The sequence below is a fragment of the Petaurus breviceps genome, unplaced genomic scaffold (genome assembly GCF_028583685.1).
Source record: "Petaurus breviceps papuanus isolate PSGF00001 unplaced genomic scaffold, PetGlider_PUasm1.0 129, whole genome shotgun sequence".
NCBI classification, from domain to species: domain Eukaryota; kingdom Metazoa; phylum Chordata; class Mammalia; order Diprotodontia; family Petauridae; genus Petaurus; species Petaurus breviceps.
Window position 1 is genome coordinate 7,476,659 of NW_027185665.1, and position 17,097 is coordinate 7,493,755.

Here is a 17,097-nt window from a genome sequence, read left to right on the forward strand (position 1 = left end):
ATATATATTTCTAATCCCTTCAACTACTGAGAAAAGTTTCATAAGTTACAATTATTGTTTTTCCATGTAGGAATGTTAATATTTCAACTTTGATAAGTTCCTTATGATTTCTTTTCCCTGTTTACCTTCTCATGCTTCTCTTGCTTCTTGTATCTGAATGTCAAATTTTCTATTCAACTCTGGTCTTTTCATCAGGATTGCTTGAAAGTCCTTTATTTTATTGGATATCTGTTTTTTTCCCCTGAAGGATTATACTCAGGTTTGCTGGGTAGGTGATTCTTGGTTGTAATCCTAACTCCTTTGACCTCTGGAATATCATATTCCAAGCCCTCTGATGCTTTAATGTAGAAGTTGCTAGATCTTGTGTTATCCTGACTGGGACACTGTGCTACTTGAATTGTTTCTAGCTGCTTGCAGTGTTCTGCCCTTGACCTGGGAGCTCGGAATTTTATTCTATTATTCCTAAGAGTACATTTTGGTATCTCTTTCAGGAGGTGATCATTGGATTCTTTCAATTTCTGTTTTACCCTCTAGTTCTAGAATAGTAGATAGTGTTCCTTGATAATTTCTTGAAAGATGATTTCAATGCTCTTTTTTGATCATGGCTTTTCAGATAGTCTAATAATTTTTAAATTATCTCTCCTGGATCTATTTTCCAGGTCAGTTGTTTTTCAAGTGAGACATTTCATATTGTTTTCTGTTTTTTCATTCTCTTGGTTTTGTTTTATTGTTTCTTGATTTCTCATAAAGTCATTAGCTTCCATTTCCTGAATTCTAATTTTTTTTCCAAAATTTTATTTTAGATTCAAATGTCAAAACACAGAGAATAAAAAAAGAAACAAAAACATATCATAAACTTAAATATTGGAACTTAAATACAAAGTTAAAAAGAAATAAAGGCATGGCATGTGCATAGCAGAATATGAGAAGATTCAAAATATGTAACAATAAATTTTCCGTTCAAGAAAGTTTATATGATCAATAATACTCTGTGTTGAGAATTGTCCATCTTTTAGTTGCTTCCTTGTAAATTTTCTTTTGTTCCCTGCTGAGCACTTTTTTTTTTCATTCAGGATAGGAGTTAACTTTTCAGGGTGTGATATTTTTGGCTGGAGCCCCAGTTCTTTTGCTCTTCCATATGTTGTGTTCCAAGACCAGCAGTCCTTTAATGTTTCTGCTGCTAGGTCTTATGTAATTCCAATTGTGGCACCATCATATTTAAATTGTTTTAATCTTGAGGCTTTTAATAATTTTTCCTTGAAGATTTTGGAATTTGACTATGATATTCCTATGAGTTTTCCTCATAGGATCTCTTTTAAGTGATCATCGATAGATTTTTTTCTATTTCTACTCCCACCCCCACCCCCTTTTGGTCTAATGCTTCAGGACAATTTTTAAAATTATTTCTTGTATTATTGTATCAAAATTCTTTTTTGATTGTAGCTTTTGGTTAGTCCAATTATTTTTATATTGTTCTCTTCTTGATCTATTCTCCAATTCTGTTGTTTTTCTTATGTTTCACTTTCTCTTCAATTTTTTCACGATTCATATTTAATCATTTCCTGATCTCTTATAATTTCACTGACTTCACTTTGTCCAGTTCTAATTTTCAAGGTGTCATTTTCTTCCTTGAGATTTTGGATCTCCTTTCTTTTCATACCCTTCCTGTTTTTCTTGGATTTTTCTTATTTTCTTTCTTAGTTTTTCCTCCATCTCTGTCATTTGATTTTTAAAGTCTTTTTGGGCAGCTGACCATTTAACATTACTCTTGGAGGGTTTCTTTACTTCAAGTTCCTCCTCTGAAGATGAACCCTGTCATCTCTATCCCCATAATAGGTTTCTATAGTTGGATTCTTTGTCCTTTTGCCTGTGCATTTTTTCTTTTTTTTTGTGGTGATAGCTTATTTGTAGTCACCTCTAGCCCTGGGGTATGGGGAATGGTGCCTCTTGCCCCAGATCTTCAGTTCTTCCCTTTAACCTGAAACCAAAGCCAAACCTCCAGCCCACAGCCAGGGGCTTTCTGCCCCACTGCTTCTGCACTCATCAGGTGGGTGCTGGTTCTTTCTCACCCTCACTGCTCTTTGCAGCTCAGTTGGGTGTGGTGTTCCTGGTCAGCAGAGGTTCCCTTGATTTTTCCTGGGCTCATATGCCCAATACCTCTCATTATACCAGGGGTATAAGTTCTGGTGGCTGGGGCCTAGGCAGCCTCTCAAACCAACTAACCTCAGGGTATGGAGCCTAACCTGGAGGTGTTTACTCTTCACAGGGACCAAACCTCATCCTGGGATTTTTCTTCTGATCTTTTCAAATTGTCTCTGAAGGACCTTGGTTATGCTCCTGTTCTTGTTTATCTCCACCCACACTTTTTTCACCCTAAGGTGCCATTTTAATTCTTTTGTGGGGGAAGATCTTGAGGGCTTGGAATATTTTGACCTACCCCACCATCTTCCCACAATCCTCTCAATTCTAATTTTTAAGGAATTATTTTTTTCAGTGATCTTATGTACCTCCTATCCATTTGTATATACCTATCCATGTGTTTTAAGGAGTTTTTTTTTTTTTTTTCAAACTTCAGGAATTTTTCTGCCTCTTTTTCCATTTGGCCAGTTTTGCTTTACAAGACATTCTTCTCGTTGCCTTTTTGTATCTCTTTTACCATTTGACCCAGTCGGTTTTTTAACTTGCTGTTTTCTTTAGTATTTTTTTGTGTCTCCTTTACATAGCTGTTGACTCATTTTTCGTGATTTTTTTGCATCACTCTCATTTCTCTTCCCAGTTTTTTCTTCCACCTCTCTTACTTGATTTTTAAAATACTTTTGGAGCTCTTCCATGGCTTGAGACCAATTCATATTTTTCTTGGAGGCTTTGGATATCGATACTTTGACCTTATCTTCTTTTTAGTGTGTATTTTGATCTTTGTCACCATAGTAACTTTGAACGGTCAGAATTTTTGTTATTTGCTCATTTTTCCAGTCTATTTCTTGACTTTTAACTCTTTGTTAAAGTGGAGTTCTGCTTCTAGGGTGTTGGGGCACTGTCTGAAGCTTCAGGAGTTTTGTGCAACTGTTTTCACAGATGCTTATAGGGCTTTGTAAGTTTTCAGTTCTTCCAAGATGGAATGATCTAAGGAAAGGTGTGTTTATTATTCTGCTGGCCCGTGCTCTGGTCTGAGAGTGAACACGTGCACTCTTTTCTGCCCTGGAGCTGAGAAGGGTCCCTGCTCCACTCTGGCTACAAGCTTTGGCTCTACAAGCTGGTGCTCCTCCTTGCCCTGGCACTGCCACCCAGGATTACAACCCAGATCTGAGTATGGGCAAAGCAACAGTCCTGCCCCCAGTGCCATCAAGACAGCTCTGTGATTTCCTTCTGATCATTTGTTCAACCCCATTGCTGTCTGTGGGCTGAGAGCTTCAGAAAGCTGTTGCTGCTGCTGCCGATGCTGCTGCTGCCGGTGCTACTGCTGCTGCAGTAGCTCTCAAGGCCTGCTCGTGACCGGTGTTCCACTCTCACTTAGATGTGATAGACATTTCCTGTGGACCTTCAGAATTGTCTCTGGCTGGAAAATTATTTCACCCTGTTCTTTTGTGGGTTCTGCTGCTTAAGGAATTGTTTTATGACATTATTTAAAGGTGTTCAGAGGGGTTTTGGGGGAGAGTGCAGGTGAGTCGTTGCCTTTTCTCCACCATCTTGGCTCTGTCTTAAATACAAGCGATTTAAGTGTTATTTAAGGCCTTCTACAGTTTGACTCTAATCTACCTTTCCAGACTTCATTATTCTTCTTAAAGGGATTTCAGCCAAACTAGGCTACTAGCTATTCCCAGTTTTGCCTTGATGTGTCCCACTTCTCTGTATTTGTGCATAGTTTCTTATGCCTAGAATGTATTCTTCCTTTATCTCTATTGATTCCCTCCTTTTCTAACCCCCCCCCCTTCCTCAGCTGAAAGGGTTCACTTCTTCTGTAACTTTTCCTAGAGCATTAGAATCTCTTCCTTCCTCCTATATGAGTATTACAGTCATTTGTGCATATGCTGTGTGTCTCTTACTAGATTGAAAGCTAAATTAAGCTTGAATTTTGCCATTTTTTTCTTCTTTGTTTCCTCAGTGTCTAGCATGGTGCCTTACAAATGGTAGATGCTTAATATGTTTGTTAAATTGAGTTGTCTGGGAGATATCAGGGAAAACTTAATGGATTTACCATTATAATTGTGCTTCAAAGGATTAATTGGAGAGATGAAAATCTAAATTTGAGGCAATAATAGCATTACTTACTTAATATACTTCAGCCAGATTTTTGTTGTTGTTGAGTCATTTCAGTCATGTCTAACTCTTTGTGATGCCATTTGGGGTTTTCTTGGTAAAGATATTTTAGTGGTTTACCATTTCCTTCCCTAGCTCATTTTGTAGATGAGGAACTGAGACAAATGGGGTTAAGTGACTTGCCCATGGTTGCACAGCTACTGTCAGGCCAGATGTGAATTAAGGAAGATGAGTCTTTTCAACTTCAGGCTTATCTTTCTTCCTTTAGAAGAAACATGCTAATGTTAAAGTTTTAATAGGAAACAGAAAATTTGCAAGGTACACTGAATTATTATCATCAAATGCCTTCCATATTTAGTATTTCATGTTGGGAGGGACTTAAATTTTGAGAACAGAAAGCTTGTTGATTAATTTAATACAATATTAGCCACTTGAATGCTGACTAACGTTGACATTAACTGATCACATAACTGTCAGCAGATTTTTTGTTGTTGCATCTCAGGTCATATGTAAGTCAGAAATTTAACCTGCAGAAATTGAAAATTTAGTTTAGATTTTGTTAGATCTTGGAATAATAAGGAGATCTAATGAAAATGTTATTTAAAATGGATGGAGAATATCTTAAAATTTTACGGACTTTAGAATTCACAAAATATTTTCTTCACTGTACCCTTGTGCAAGTGTATCTATCACCTACATCTTACAGATAGTAGCATCTGGCACTAAGATGGTCTATAAAGTTTGCAAAGTGCTTTGCATGCACTCTCTCATTTGAGCATCACAACACCCCTGTGAGCTAAGTGATACAAGTATTTTCCAGATGAGGAAACAGGGTTAGAGAACAGTTTGCTTATAACCTGTTACCTGATAATTGTCAGAGCTAGGATATTGCATGTCTTCTGACTTGAACTAAAATACTTTGTCCAGAGTACCGTGTTGTCTCTTTACCTTTTACAACTTGAGTAAAAATGAAAGGCTTCATCTTAATTTAGCTCTTAAAATTTAGTTTTTAGCCAAATTTAGAAGTTTTCGTAAGCTATATTTTCTTTATTTTTAAACAGCTGTGGCCCGTGTTTACGGATAGCACCGGCTTTCAATGCTCTGAGCAATAAATATCCACAGGCAGTTTTTTTGGAAGTGGACGTGCATCAGTGTCAGGTAAGTAGAAGTCTGGGTCTTTTTAGTTTCTTTAGGAAATCAGTTTGATATCCGGCTGCATTGTCATTAATCTTTACATTTTACTTTTTCATGATAGATATTCTTAATCAGTTTGATATCCGGCTGCATTCTCATTAATTTTTACATTTTACTTTTTCATGATAGATATTCTTTTGAAGATGGATGGATCTGTAGGTACTAGTATTACACAGTCAGGTACAAAGCCTATAAATATAGCCACAGTATTTAACAAAGTTAGTCTTCATAAGCTGTGGTTAGACATATCAAGTTTTGGTTCTTTAAATTTTATAGCTTTTCTTCTAATGACTGTTAGTGATTATTCTTAGGATAATTTTCAGAAGAGCAGTGATATTTTAAAAAACTAAGACATTATCTGCCAAAGCCAGAGGAACATATGTGAGTAGATTAGCAGAAATACTAGAAGAGTCTCCTGTTAAGATGTTTTTTATTGAACTGATAACTTTCCTGTTTATCTATGAAGCAAAGACATTGAGATTGGTTGTTCACCGAGTCACTATATTTGTGGCTGATTAGCCAAACTAAGCATGATTAGCTCAAATGCTTGCATGATTTATGCATTTGTATTTATAAGAAACAACATTAAGGGGAAATTCTCTTTGAAAATACTAAAATGCTGACCCCTTACTCCTAAAAATAAGTTCCTGTCTTCAAATTGAAATATAGAACCATAGCTTTTGGCGATATAAGAAGCCATTGCTGGTCTTGTGTTTTGTGTACATTGCTAGATAGGAAAATATGATTTGTTTTTGTATTGGTTTGGTGAATGAAAAGAAAAACAATCCTGTATTTGTTCAGTACTCATTGTAGGTCTACTTTTTGTTATCACTATAAGTTTTTGACCCTTAATATTTCATGTCTTAGAAGCAACATTTTTAATAAGCTTAATTCTCAGATTAAATTTCCAGTATCCCTTGTTTTAGGTGGTTGGCTAACACCTTTAGCTGTAAAATAAAAGATTCTCTTTACAGAGTTAACATAGTCAATAGAGTCAGAGTAGTCAACTAGTCAAAAGAGCATGTTTCAGTACTTTAATCGACCTGTGATTTTACCTGTGATATTTATTTAGTGGATGCTCTCACTAACAATGTGGATCACAACAGATTTATAGTCTTCAGTGATATCAACTTTGTTTGATGTATGTCCATGTTTTTGTGTAAATCATTCTTCATGCTTGGGGACTTTCTCTAGCTATCATTAGAGTACTAATGAACCATGTGGTCTTTCTACCTGCTCTGTAGTCCTTCCCTGTGCCTAAAATATGGGTATTCCTTTAACATTGTTTGAGGAGACAGCAGCAGTGGTGTATAGGGCTTTGGGAAACTCTGTACTTTGGTTTCTCCTAGGAACAAGCCTCATCTCAGGAAATAACTTAGTTCTGAATTGTCTATTGGAATAAAGACATTTAGTGAAGTCTACTCTTTTGTATTCACGTTTTTAGTTCTTACTCATTAAGCTTTTTGCACTTATAAAGAAGGTAATATGAATACTGAATATTTTTTAGGATTTCTCTTAATTCATAGCACTGTCTAACTTGTGAATTCTAGGGAACAGCTGCCACCAACAATATATCAGCAACACCCACATTTCTCTTTTTTCGAAACAAAGTGCGAATCGACCAGTATCAAGGAGCAGATGCTGTGGGATTGGAAGAAAAAATTAAGCAACACTTAGAAAACGACCCTGGAAACAATGAAGACACGGATATCCCCAAAGGCTATGTATGTAGTTATGAAGAAAATCATACTGTTGTAATAGTTCAAGGTAGAAATGTGTAGTGTGTTTAAAATTAACTGTGATTTAAAGGACCAAACTGTTCATGCTGTAGAGACTTTTAAATGTTTACTTGGCTTGTTTTTCATTAGTTCATTTTTTTCCGTGAAGTATTTAGAAAGTGAATTAGTTAAGGAGAATATTGGCATATTCATATTTTCAGTGAGGTAACAATTTTTCTTGCTGAGTTGTTGGATTCTCTGTCAATTGTTATACTGCTACTTTTAAATATTGTTTTAATACTCATTTTTCCTTAACACTTGTTTTATGCATATTTTTTCATGATAAGTGAAGAAATATGCCTTGGAAAGTAAATGTTCCCACTTCTTGACAGTTGTGTAAAATAACTTGTAAATTTTAATGTGCAACCATTACTTACTGAACTACTTGCACTGCTATTTTTCCCTGAAATTTTTGTCTCCTTTTAAATGCCTTCCTTTTTCTTTTTATCATATCATTAAAAAAAGAAAGAATCTAGCTATCTTTTAGTTCTAGACTAGACCTAATTGGAAAGGCAAAACAGTTGCTCAACACATAATAGTCATAAATTCCTTTGAGTATTAGACAAAAATCCTGATGTGTTATACTTAGCCAGTTAGTACATGTGCCAAGCAGATAAAGTTTTCTCAAAGTCTGACAGAATTAAAAAATGAAAATAACAGATTATAGCATATAACTTAGAATTTATCATCTTTACCTAATTTCTCTCACCTGGCAAGGAAGTGAGTACTAATTTTCTCTTAGTACATTTATTGAAAGGGATGCTTATGGATTCTGAGCTGCATTAACTTTAATGCTTTGAATTGCTATATTTACTATTAATTTTTTGTTTTTGTCACAAATTGCTTTGTCGCTATATCAGAATTAAAAAATTTATTTAAAATAAAAATACCAACTTAGAACTGACGATTACAGTTAAGGCTGATATAGAGTAACTTAGGCAAATGTATAATAAGTGAAAAATGTATTTATATTAAAGATTTGTTGTTGTTTTAAAATACCACAAGTAATGAATGTGTGCTTTCTCCCGTATTACATTTCATACTTGTTTAAAACAAGACATGTGCACTGTTATTACAAAGTTGTATAGTATCTGGTTTGGAATGCATGGTATTTTCATAAGTCAGGGTTGTGACACCTTTTGGAAAATTTTGGAAAGCATTTTAATTGTAAACTGTCGTTTACATCTTTTATTTCTTTTCCTTTATTACTAAGGGTGTTTGCATGAAAAAGTCTTATGAGCTCCACAGTCCTGCTGCTTAGCCACAGGGATACTTCCTTACACATCAGCTAATTGTGATTTCAATGTTTTGACTTCAGGTAGGAAATAAGCAGGAAAAAATGAGGTTTAAAGAATTGGGAATTTTATTTTCATGCAAATGTTACGGATAAAATGTGAAAAGCCTTTAAAAATGTTTTCATTTTTTTCCATGAGGTGTCAAATACATATAAAAACTTGAATAATTTGGGCCAGTAGGGTAATCTTGCAACCAAGGGCTCTGCCAACACAAATGTAACAGACCTAATGAGATAACACTTACTAAGCAAAAATCTGTATGTTAAAAAAAAGTTAAACATATATGTAACAAATGCTGAGGATTAATAACATACTTATTTAGGAGGCCCTGGATTCCTAGGAGCAGTGATTTTCATCTCAAATCTTATAGTTCTCAAAGCTTTCCTAGCTTTATAGTATGTTAGGAAATTGTCAGCTAGGTAGCGCAAGTGAATAGAGCACCGGCCCTGGAGTTAGGAGGCTCTGAGTTCAAATATGACTTCAGATATATGACACACTTTCTAGCATTGTGATGTTGGGCAAGTCATTTACCCCAATTACCTTGCCTTTTCCACTCCAAAAAAAAAATGTCCCAAACAAAATTAATCTAAATTTACTTTTGAAAATCCCATGTGACTGTTTAAGAGGAATTGGAGTGTTTTAAGTCAAACAGATGATAGAATAGCACACTATAAAAGATAAAAAAATATTGCCTAGAAGAATTTAGTTATATGTCAAGTGTCTGTCTCCCACATCTCTCCCCTACCAGGAGAGATTACCCCCAAAAAAGATGATTCAGTCACTGGCAGTATTTCAGACGGCCCTTTCCTTTGCCTAATGCCTCTTTCTCTTTTTGGAATTTGAGTGATATTGTTCAGTCATTTTTTTTAGTCATATGTGGCTCTTTGTGATCCCTTTTGGGGTTTTCTTAGCAAAGACACTTGAGTGGTTTGCCATTTCCTTCTCCAGCTCATTTTACAGATGAGGAAATTAAGGCATTCAGGGTTAAGCGACTTGTCCAGGGTCACACAGCTCATAAGTGTCTGAGACCAGATTTGAATGCAGGAAGATGAGTCCAGACCCAGTGCTCTATCTACTGCTTTATAGTTAACAAAGTATTTTCCACAATATTTCCTCATTTTACAGATAGAGGAATTGAGTTTTGAGTTGTTCAAGGTCACATAGATAATAAATAACACAGGAGTTGAACTTGAGTCTTCTGCTGAGTGCAGTACTCTTTATATCGCTGATGTCAGACTCAAATAGAACTGATTCCTGTGGTCGTATATTGACTTAGAAAACCACAAATTAACATTGTCTGTGTTGTATTGTATTTTTTTTTTTGGTTGTTAAACATTTTCCAGTTATTTTTGAATCTTGATTCAGGCAGCACATTCAACCCAGCTGGGAGTTTGGTACCTTTGTTTTATATCATGCTGCCTTTCTGACATTACTGCTGATTGAGACATAATAGTCCCTTTTATGATTTCTAGTGTCTCTGACTTCTGAGAGATTTTATGGTTTGATAGGGTGATTTAGATTCAGTATGCCTTTGAATATGTTCAAACCTTTGAGGAACTGGAGTCTGGGTGTTACATTTCCTGCTAAAATAGAAGTTTAGATCCATAACATTGACTTATATGTATCACTGCAGTAGAGATATTGTCACCTCTAGCACTATTCAAAAACCAAGTCCATTCATCAGGTATATGGCACAGCTAGTTGGATTTAAGTACATAGGATGCCTCCTGTTTGGGCATTTGGTAATTACTGTAGCATATAGGAAAAATATTGTTTGGCTATTATTTCCTTTTGTAATACATTGAGACCATTTAAAAATAGGAGTAAAGTCAGTTCTTTAAACATCACACCACTTAACTCAGGTAGCATTATGTTAACTAAGTCAGCCAGTCTGCTATTGTAGATAGTTGTTTTAAGGTTGTGAATGCTATTAGGAAAGGAAGCATGATGTACTTTAGAAAGTTCTGGAAACAAAAGTAACAGCAAGATTCTGTTTCTTTGTATGTGTTCTAGTACTGGCTCTAACTTAGGTTGATCATATAATAGGTGAAACATTTGAGTTCTAGATTCCTCATTTTTAAAATGGGAAAGATGATACCTAATCTTGGCTCAAAGATTATTGTTAATGTTCAAATGAGATAATTTATCTTTGAAATGCTAGATTTATGTTTTGCTGGTTTTGTTGTGTTTCCACACGTAAAGTGCTATGTCAGAAGTAAAAGTTATAAAAAATAAATGCCAAATAGATAAATGCAAGGTGTCCCAGAAGTCTTAGTGCAGCTTTTTTACTCTTCTGAAGCTTAAATGCTGCACTAAGACTTCTGGGTCATTCTGTATACTTGACAGCTGTAATAATAACTAAACACATGTAAGTGGGAAATTGCTTTAACACCCTCAGAAATGTCATTGTAAGTGATATTCCCTAGGACAGCTTTTCAGAAAAGGGATTTTATCTTTCTCTGTTAGAAGTATTTTTAAAATCCATCCTTAAGTTTTAAAATTTAAAATGACAAAAACGCCTAAAATATAATTAGCAATTAGATATATACTTATGGCATGAAAGTTTACTTTTGTACTATGACATATTAGACTAAATTGCAAGTTTTACAAATATTCTTAAGTGCAATAACATCTTTTATGTAAATATCACTTTGTCAGTGCTTAAAATTCACAGCTAAATATGGGGTGTATCTGTTATTGAAGTGCTGATGAGTTTGTATGAAGTTTGGCTAATATTTTCATTGTTATCCTTACTCAGTGTGATTTTATATATGTATATAATGAATTTTTTAAAAAGCCCAGTATCCTAGAGTGAGCTTGAGGCCTTTGGTGAATTCTTGACTTTCTTATTAACAAATGGTGTAACTTTGGACAAGTTATGTGAATTTTTTATATATGTCTCCTATGATATAAATCTCTTCCCCTACTTGTAAGGATATTTTAGAACAGTAAAGGATAATTGGTCTAAAAGTGTTTGGGGAAGTTGAACACATTATATTGTACATATTATGTACATGTATAGTATTCGGGAATCTCCTGTGAATTGGAAGAAATCGATCATTTCTTTAGCTGTAGTAGTTGCAGATTTCTACTTATTTTGAAAATATTTTCTGGATTTCATTAACCATCCGTCAGAATATTTTAAATAGTGTATCATGATTTTGAATCATATAACAGCTTATATAAAATATTGTCTTAATCTTAAATGGACAACCTTGTCACACACCTTACTCAAAAGGTCGTGCTAATTGATGGCTTTAAAGTTCTAGGGTTTTCTTCCTGTTTCCTTTTCCTTCATTTCTGACATAAAAAATGTGATTAAGTAGAGTTCTTTTTGGTCAGTGAAAATGTCTAATATCTGAACCATGGTGTAACTGTACCATGTACCTTGTTCTGTTGCAAAGAACGTCCTTCCTGCCAGTTGGTGATAAAAAAAAAAACAACCCAAAAAACTTTTATCCACCTGTTTTTTAGAATAAACATAAATGAAGACTTTCATTTAGAATGCTTGCTGCAGATTAAGTGCTATTAATAACCATTCCTTTTTTTTAACAGCTGAGATACTAATGATATATTGGGAAAATTATTTCTAAATGTTGAGGATGCAGAACTTAATTTTTTTGTTGTTTATTCCTGGAGACCTAACCCTTAATAAATGACTTTAGTGAATGTAGAAATTGTTAGAAGGTACTTCATATAAAATATTTCTCTTGTCAGTATTTTGAGGTAAATAACTTTATTGGAACCCTGGGATTTCATTGAATATAACTTAATGTACCTATATAAGAATATTGTTGGGAAACGTCTTTTATAGTAATATAAAAAACTATAAACATTATGAGGAAAACCTTTTTTTAACCATTTCCTCAAATAATGTTAACTCCCCAAATCTACTCAGTTTCCATGAATTACTGTACTGAACTTCAGCTATACACAGAGGTTGTCATTTTATTCTGAAAAAAGAAATGAGCTTAGCTTGTTGCTTCTAACAAAAATTTGGTTTTTAGTTCACTTTATTGAAAAATGTGGTTTTTGCAGTATTAGAAGAGAATGTTACTACTTTGCTATATATTTGACATGAGTGAATATTTATAAATACGGAAAAAACTTTAGTTTTTTATGATTGTGTAATCTTATGTTGGAAAGAACATATTTTGTTGGAGCTGATTGACCTTTGTCTACTACTCTTAGTTCTGTTCTCTACAATCATGCAAAGCAAGTAGAATCCCTTTTCCTTCCACAAGTCGCCTCTTCAGATACTTAAAGAGGTTCCCTGTCCATACACAAGTATTTTCCAAATCTTTTCCAAGCTCGACATCTCCAGTTTTTAATACTGTGTTTAGTGTAGCAGAATTCCCCTTACGTATACTGGTTGCCCTCCTTCGGATGTACTCCATTCCTTCTTAAAATGTGGTACACAGGACTGAATATTGTTTCTCTTAATGGAGCTCAGTATCATGCTACTATTTTGGGAGCCATATCACAGAGTTAACCCATTAGATTTTGGGTGTTTTATGATGTTTTTTGTTTTTATACCACTTTTCCATTTTCTCTCTCCTTCTGCCCTCCCAGAGAGTCATCCCTTATAAAATGAGTAAGAGGAGAAAGGAAAACAAAAATTAAAAAAACTAACCAACATATCAGTATGACACTAAGTGTAATGTTCCCCACACACAGTTCCCCACCACTGCCCTTTCCAAAGAAATTGGAGGAAGGACTAGTTTTCTTCTCATCTTTTTTGGGGTAAGGCTTCGTTGCTATAACTTTGCAGCATTGTTCTTATTGTTTAATTGTACTATGCATATAATTGTTGTGGGCATTGTGTGTATTTTTTCTTGTCTCTGCTTGACTTCACTCTGAATTAATTTTTGGAAGTCCATCTTTTTTTTATTCATAATATGCATCGTTTCTTATGACACAGTAATATTCCATTACGTATTCCTGTGCCGTAATTGATTTATCCATTCTCATTTGGTAGCCATCTACTTTATTTCCTGTTTTGCTACAACAAAAAGTGCTTCCATAAATAGTTTGGTGCATGTGGTGCTTTTCCTTTTTGATAATCCTCCAGGGGCCTTACTTCTAAGGAAGGCAGTGGAATCTCTGCGACTAAGGTTATGGAGATTTTAGTAATTTTTTTTTCTTAATTCCATATTCTTTTCTAGAATGGTTGGATCACTTCACAGTGCATCTTCCCTTCCTCGGTGAGCTCAGCCTGACTTGATTTTTCTTTCTACCCCAAGCCCTATCTTTATACCAGGGAATTTCAACATAGATGTTGCTGTTCTCTCCAATAGCCTAATTCTGTTCAGTTACCATGGTCTATTCTTCACTTCCACCACACACAGAGATGGTTATACTCTTATTCATTGACCATAGTGTTCTATGTCTGTATCTCTTAATGCTCAAATTCCTAATGGGATCATTATCTTTGATCATTACACATTTTCATGTGCCTTAGAGCCCCAGTGCTGTTATTTATCTTCTCTTCATTCCTTCCATTCCTCAGTGGTTTTGTTTTTGTTGTTGCTGGTTTTTGCAGGTTATCACCCTTTTATTTAAATTTCTTTTTTAGATTTTCTTTTATTTTTTGTTACATTTTGAGTTCTGATCTGTCTTTCCCTCCTTTCCTTATCCTGAACCAGAGAAGGCCAACATTTGTCATAGATATGTGAACCCATACCATGCATATTTCCAGATATCATTTCTTTCTCTAGAAGTAAATAATATCTTCATAGGTAATTTGTAGTTGATTTGAATATTTATATTACTCAGAATAGCTTAGTAATTCAGTTACTCTTTGAACAATATTGCTGTTACTATATACAATGTTCTCTTTGTTCTATTCCTTTCACTCTTTTTTACATGTAGATCTTTTCATGTTTTCCTAAAATCAACCTGCCCAACATTTCTTATAGCACTGTCTTACAGATAGTAGTATCCTTTCCCAATCATATACCACAACTTATTCAGCCATTCCCCAATTGATGGGCATCCCCTCAATTTCTAGTTCTTTGCCATCCCAAAGAATGCTGCTGTAAACATTTTAGAACATGTAGGTTCTTTTACTTTTTCCCTGATCACCTTGGGAAACAGACCTAATAGTAGTGTTGCTGGGTCAAAGGTATATGTAGTTTTACATCTCTTTTGGTATAGTTTTACATCTCTTTTGGTATAATTCCACATTGCTCTCCAAAATGGTTGAATCAGTTCATAGTTCTATCAGTAGTGTATAATTTTTCCATATTCCCTTCCAGCATTTGTCGTTTTGCCCTTGTCATTTTAGCCAATCTTGTTGGTGTGAGATGGTAGCCCTCAAAGTTGTTTTAATTTGTATTTCTTTAATCAGTAATGATTTAGAGCATTTTCTCGTATGACTATATATTTGATTTCTCCCCAAAACTGCCTCTTTGTATCTTTTGACCATTTATCAATTGGGGAATGACTCATATTCTTATAAATTTGACAAAATTCTGTAGATATTTGAGATGAGATCTTTATTTAAGAAATTGTCTATAAATTCCCCCCCCTCCCGTTTTCTGCTTTCCTTCTATTCTTGGCTGCATTGACTTTATTTGAATAACCCCTTTTTAATTTAAGGTAATCAAAATTATCAGTTTTACATCTCCGTGCTGTCTTTCTCCTATTTATTCATAAATTCTTCTATCCTAAATCTGATAGATAACGTTCCGTGTTTTTCTGATTTACTTGTGACATCTCTTTATGTAAATGGTGTTAAAATAATCTATACCTAGTTTCTGCCAGACTGCGTTCCAGTTTTCCTAGCAGTTTTTTTTTTTACCAAATGGTGAATTCTCATCCCAGAAGCTTAAATCTTTATGTATGTTAAACACAAGGTTGCTATAACCAGTCTGTATTGTATATCTCTTCTCTTCCACTGATACATCATTCTGTTTCTTAGCTCTAGTACCAGATAAACTGTCCCCAGGGCTTGCTTTTTGTAGACATGGTGGAATCTCCCCAGCAGCATCTGTGCTTCCAGCCAGACTACCACCTCAGGAGGTCATCTTTTCTAACACCTTCCCAAGGTTAGGATGGACAACTGCTTTTTTCCAACTTTTAATTATTTCTGCTGCTTTAAAATTCACTTTAAGGCATTATTTTAAGTTATTTGGAGGAATCCAGTAGTTTCCTGCCTTATTCCACCATCTTCCCACAATTCCCTCTGCCGTTTCCCTTTTCTGACTATTTTTTCCTCTTTTTCTTATCTCTGCCCTTTGGTTGAACCAATTCAACACTGTAATATCTACTAATCTTGAATCCTCTGACCTCTGTGAAATTACCAGTTATGCTTTGCCAAAAGCCAGCCTTAGATTACTCCTACCTTTCACGTTACTTGTATCTATTCACCAGCTGCTGAATGGAACTAGAGAAAAATCACAGAAGTTTTGATTAGGTCCACTGCAGATTTATTACATTATCTCATCTGGACATTTCACTACAATAAGGCAATCTTTTGACACTTCCTTACCTGATTCTTTTTTCTACTTGCGAGAGAAAGTGTTCCAAACTTTTCTTCAACTTCCTCACCCTCTCAACTGAGGAATTCTAAAATTTCATCAAAAAATTGACACCATTTGCTTCCTTTTCTCTTTTTGTTTTCTCATGCCATTTGGCTATTTTCCCCTATTATCTCCTCGTCCTCTTTTGTCTGAAGACATGGTCTTTCCAGTCTCACACATTCCCTTATAAAGGTGAGTGCTCCCATTTACCATCCCTAATCTTTAGTCTTTTCCTTTTCTGATCACTTCCCTTCTGCCTGTAAGCACAACCATGTCTCTCTCATCCTTTAACAACATTCATTTAACAACAAAAACAACAGAAACCCTTGCTTAATCCAGTCATCCCCATAGCTCATAGTTCTATATCTCTATTCCTCTTTTTGGCTAAACTCCTTGAGAAAACCATCTTCACTGGGAGCCTCTGTCTTCTCAGAATTCTGCATTTTGGTTGCTGACCTGGCTCATTCCATTGGAATTGCCCTTTCTAAAATTACCAGTGACCAAATTGTCAAATTTTCTTTTAAAAACTTTTCCCCCACTTAACAGTATTTTATTTTTTCCAGTTACATGTAAAAGATAGTTTTCAATGTTCACTTTTTTTTTTTTAAGCAATCGGGGTTAAGTAACTTGCTCAAGGTTACACGGCCAGTTATTTCTGGGTGTGGTGCTGAGTATCTGAGCCCAGATTTGATCCCCAGGTCATCCTGACACTGGAGCCGGTGCTCTTATGCGCTGAGCCACCTGGCCACCCCTAAGCAATTGGGGTTAAGTAACTTGCTCAAGCTTACACGGCCAGGTGTTTCTGGGTGGGTGCTAAGTGTCTGAGCCTGGATTTGATCCCCAGGTCATCCCAACACTGGAGCCAGTGCTCTTACTTGCTGAGCCACCTGGCCCGCCCCTAAGCAATTGGGGTTAAGTAACTTGCTCAAGCTTACATGGCCAGGTGGTGCTAAGTGTCTGAGCCTGGATTTGATCCCAGGTCATCCCTACACTGGGGCGGGTGCTCTTACTTGCTGTGCTACCTGGCCACCCCCAATGTTCACTTTTATA

General features: G+C 35.3%; 1 protein-coding gene across 2 annotated transcripts in view; it reads left to right on the forward strand.

Moving 5' to 3' along the window:
* LOC138173266 (thioredoxin-like protein 1) overlaps positions 1-17,097 on the forward strand; it is a 48,788-nt gene that overhangs the window by 13,802 nt on the left and 17,889 nt on the right. For both annotated transcript variants that reach the window (XM_069103262.1, XM_069103253.1), the window contains exons 2-3: positions 5,319-5,415; positions 7,002-7,175. In XM_069103262.1, coding sequence (XP_068959363.1) covers positions 5,319-5,415; positions 7,002-7,175 — 271 coding nt within the window. The remainder of the gene's footprint in view (positions 1-5,318; positions 5,416-7,001; positions 7,176-17,097) is intronic.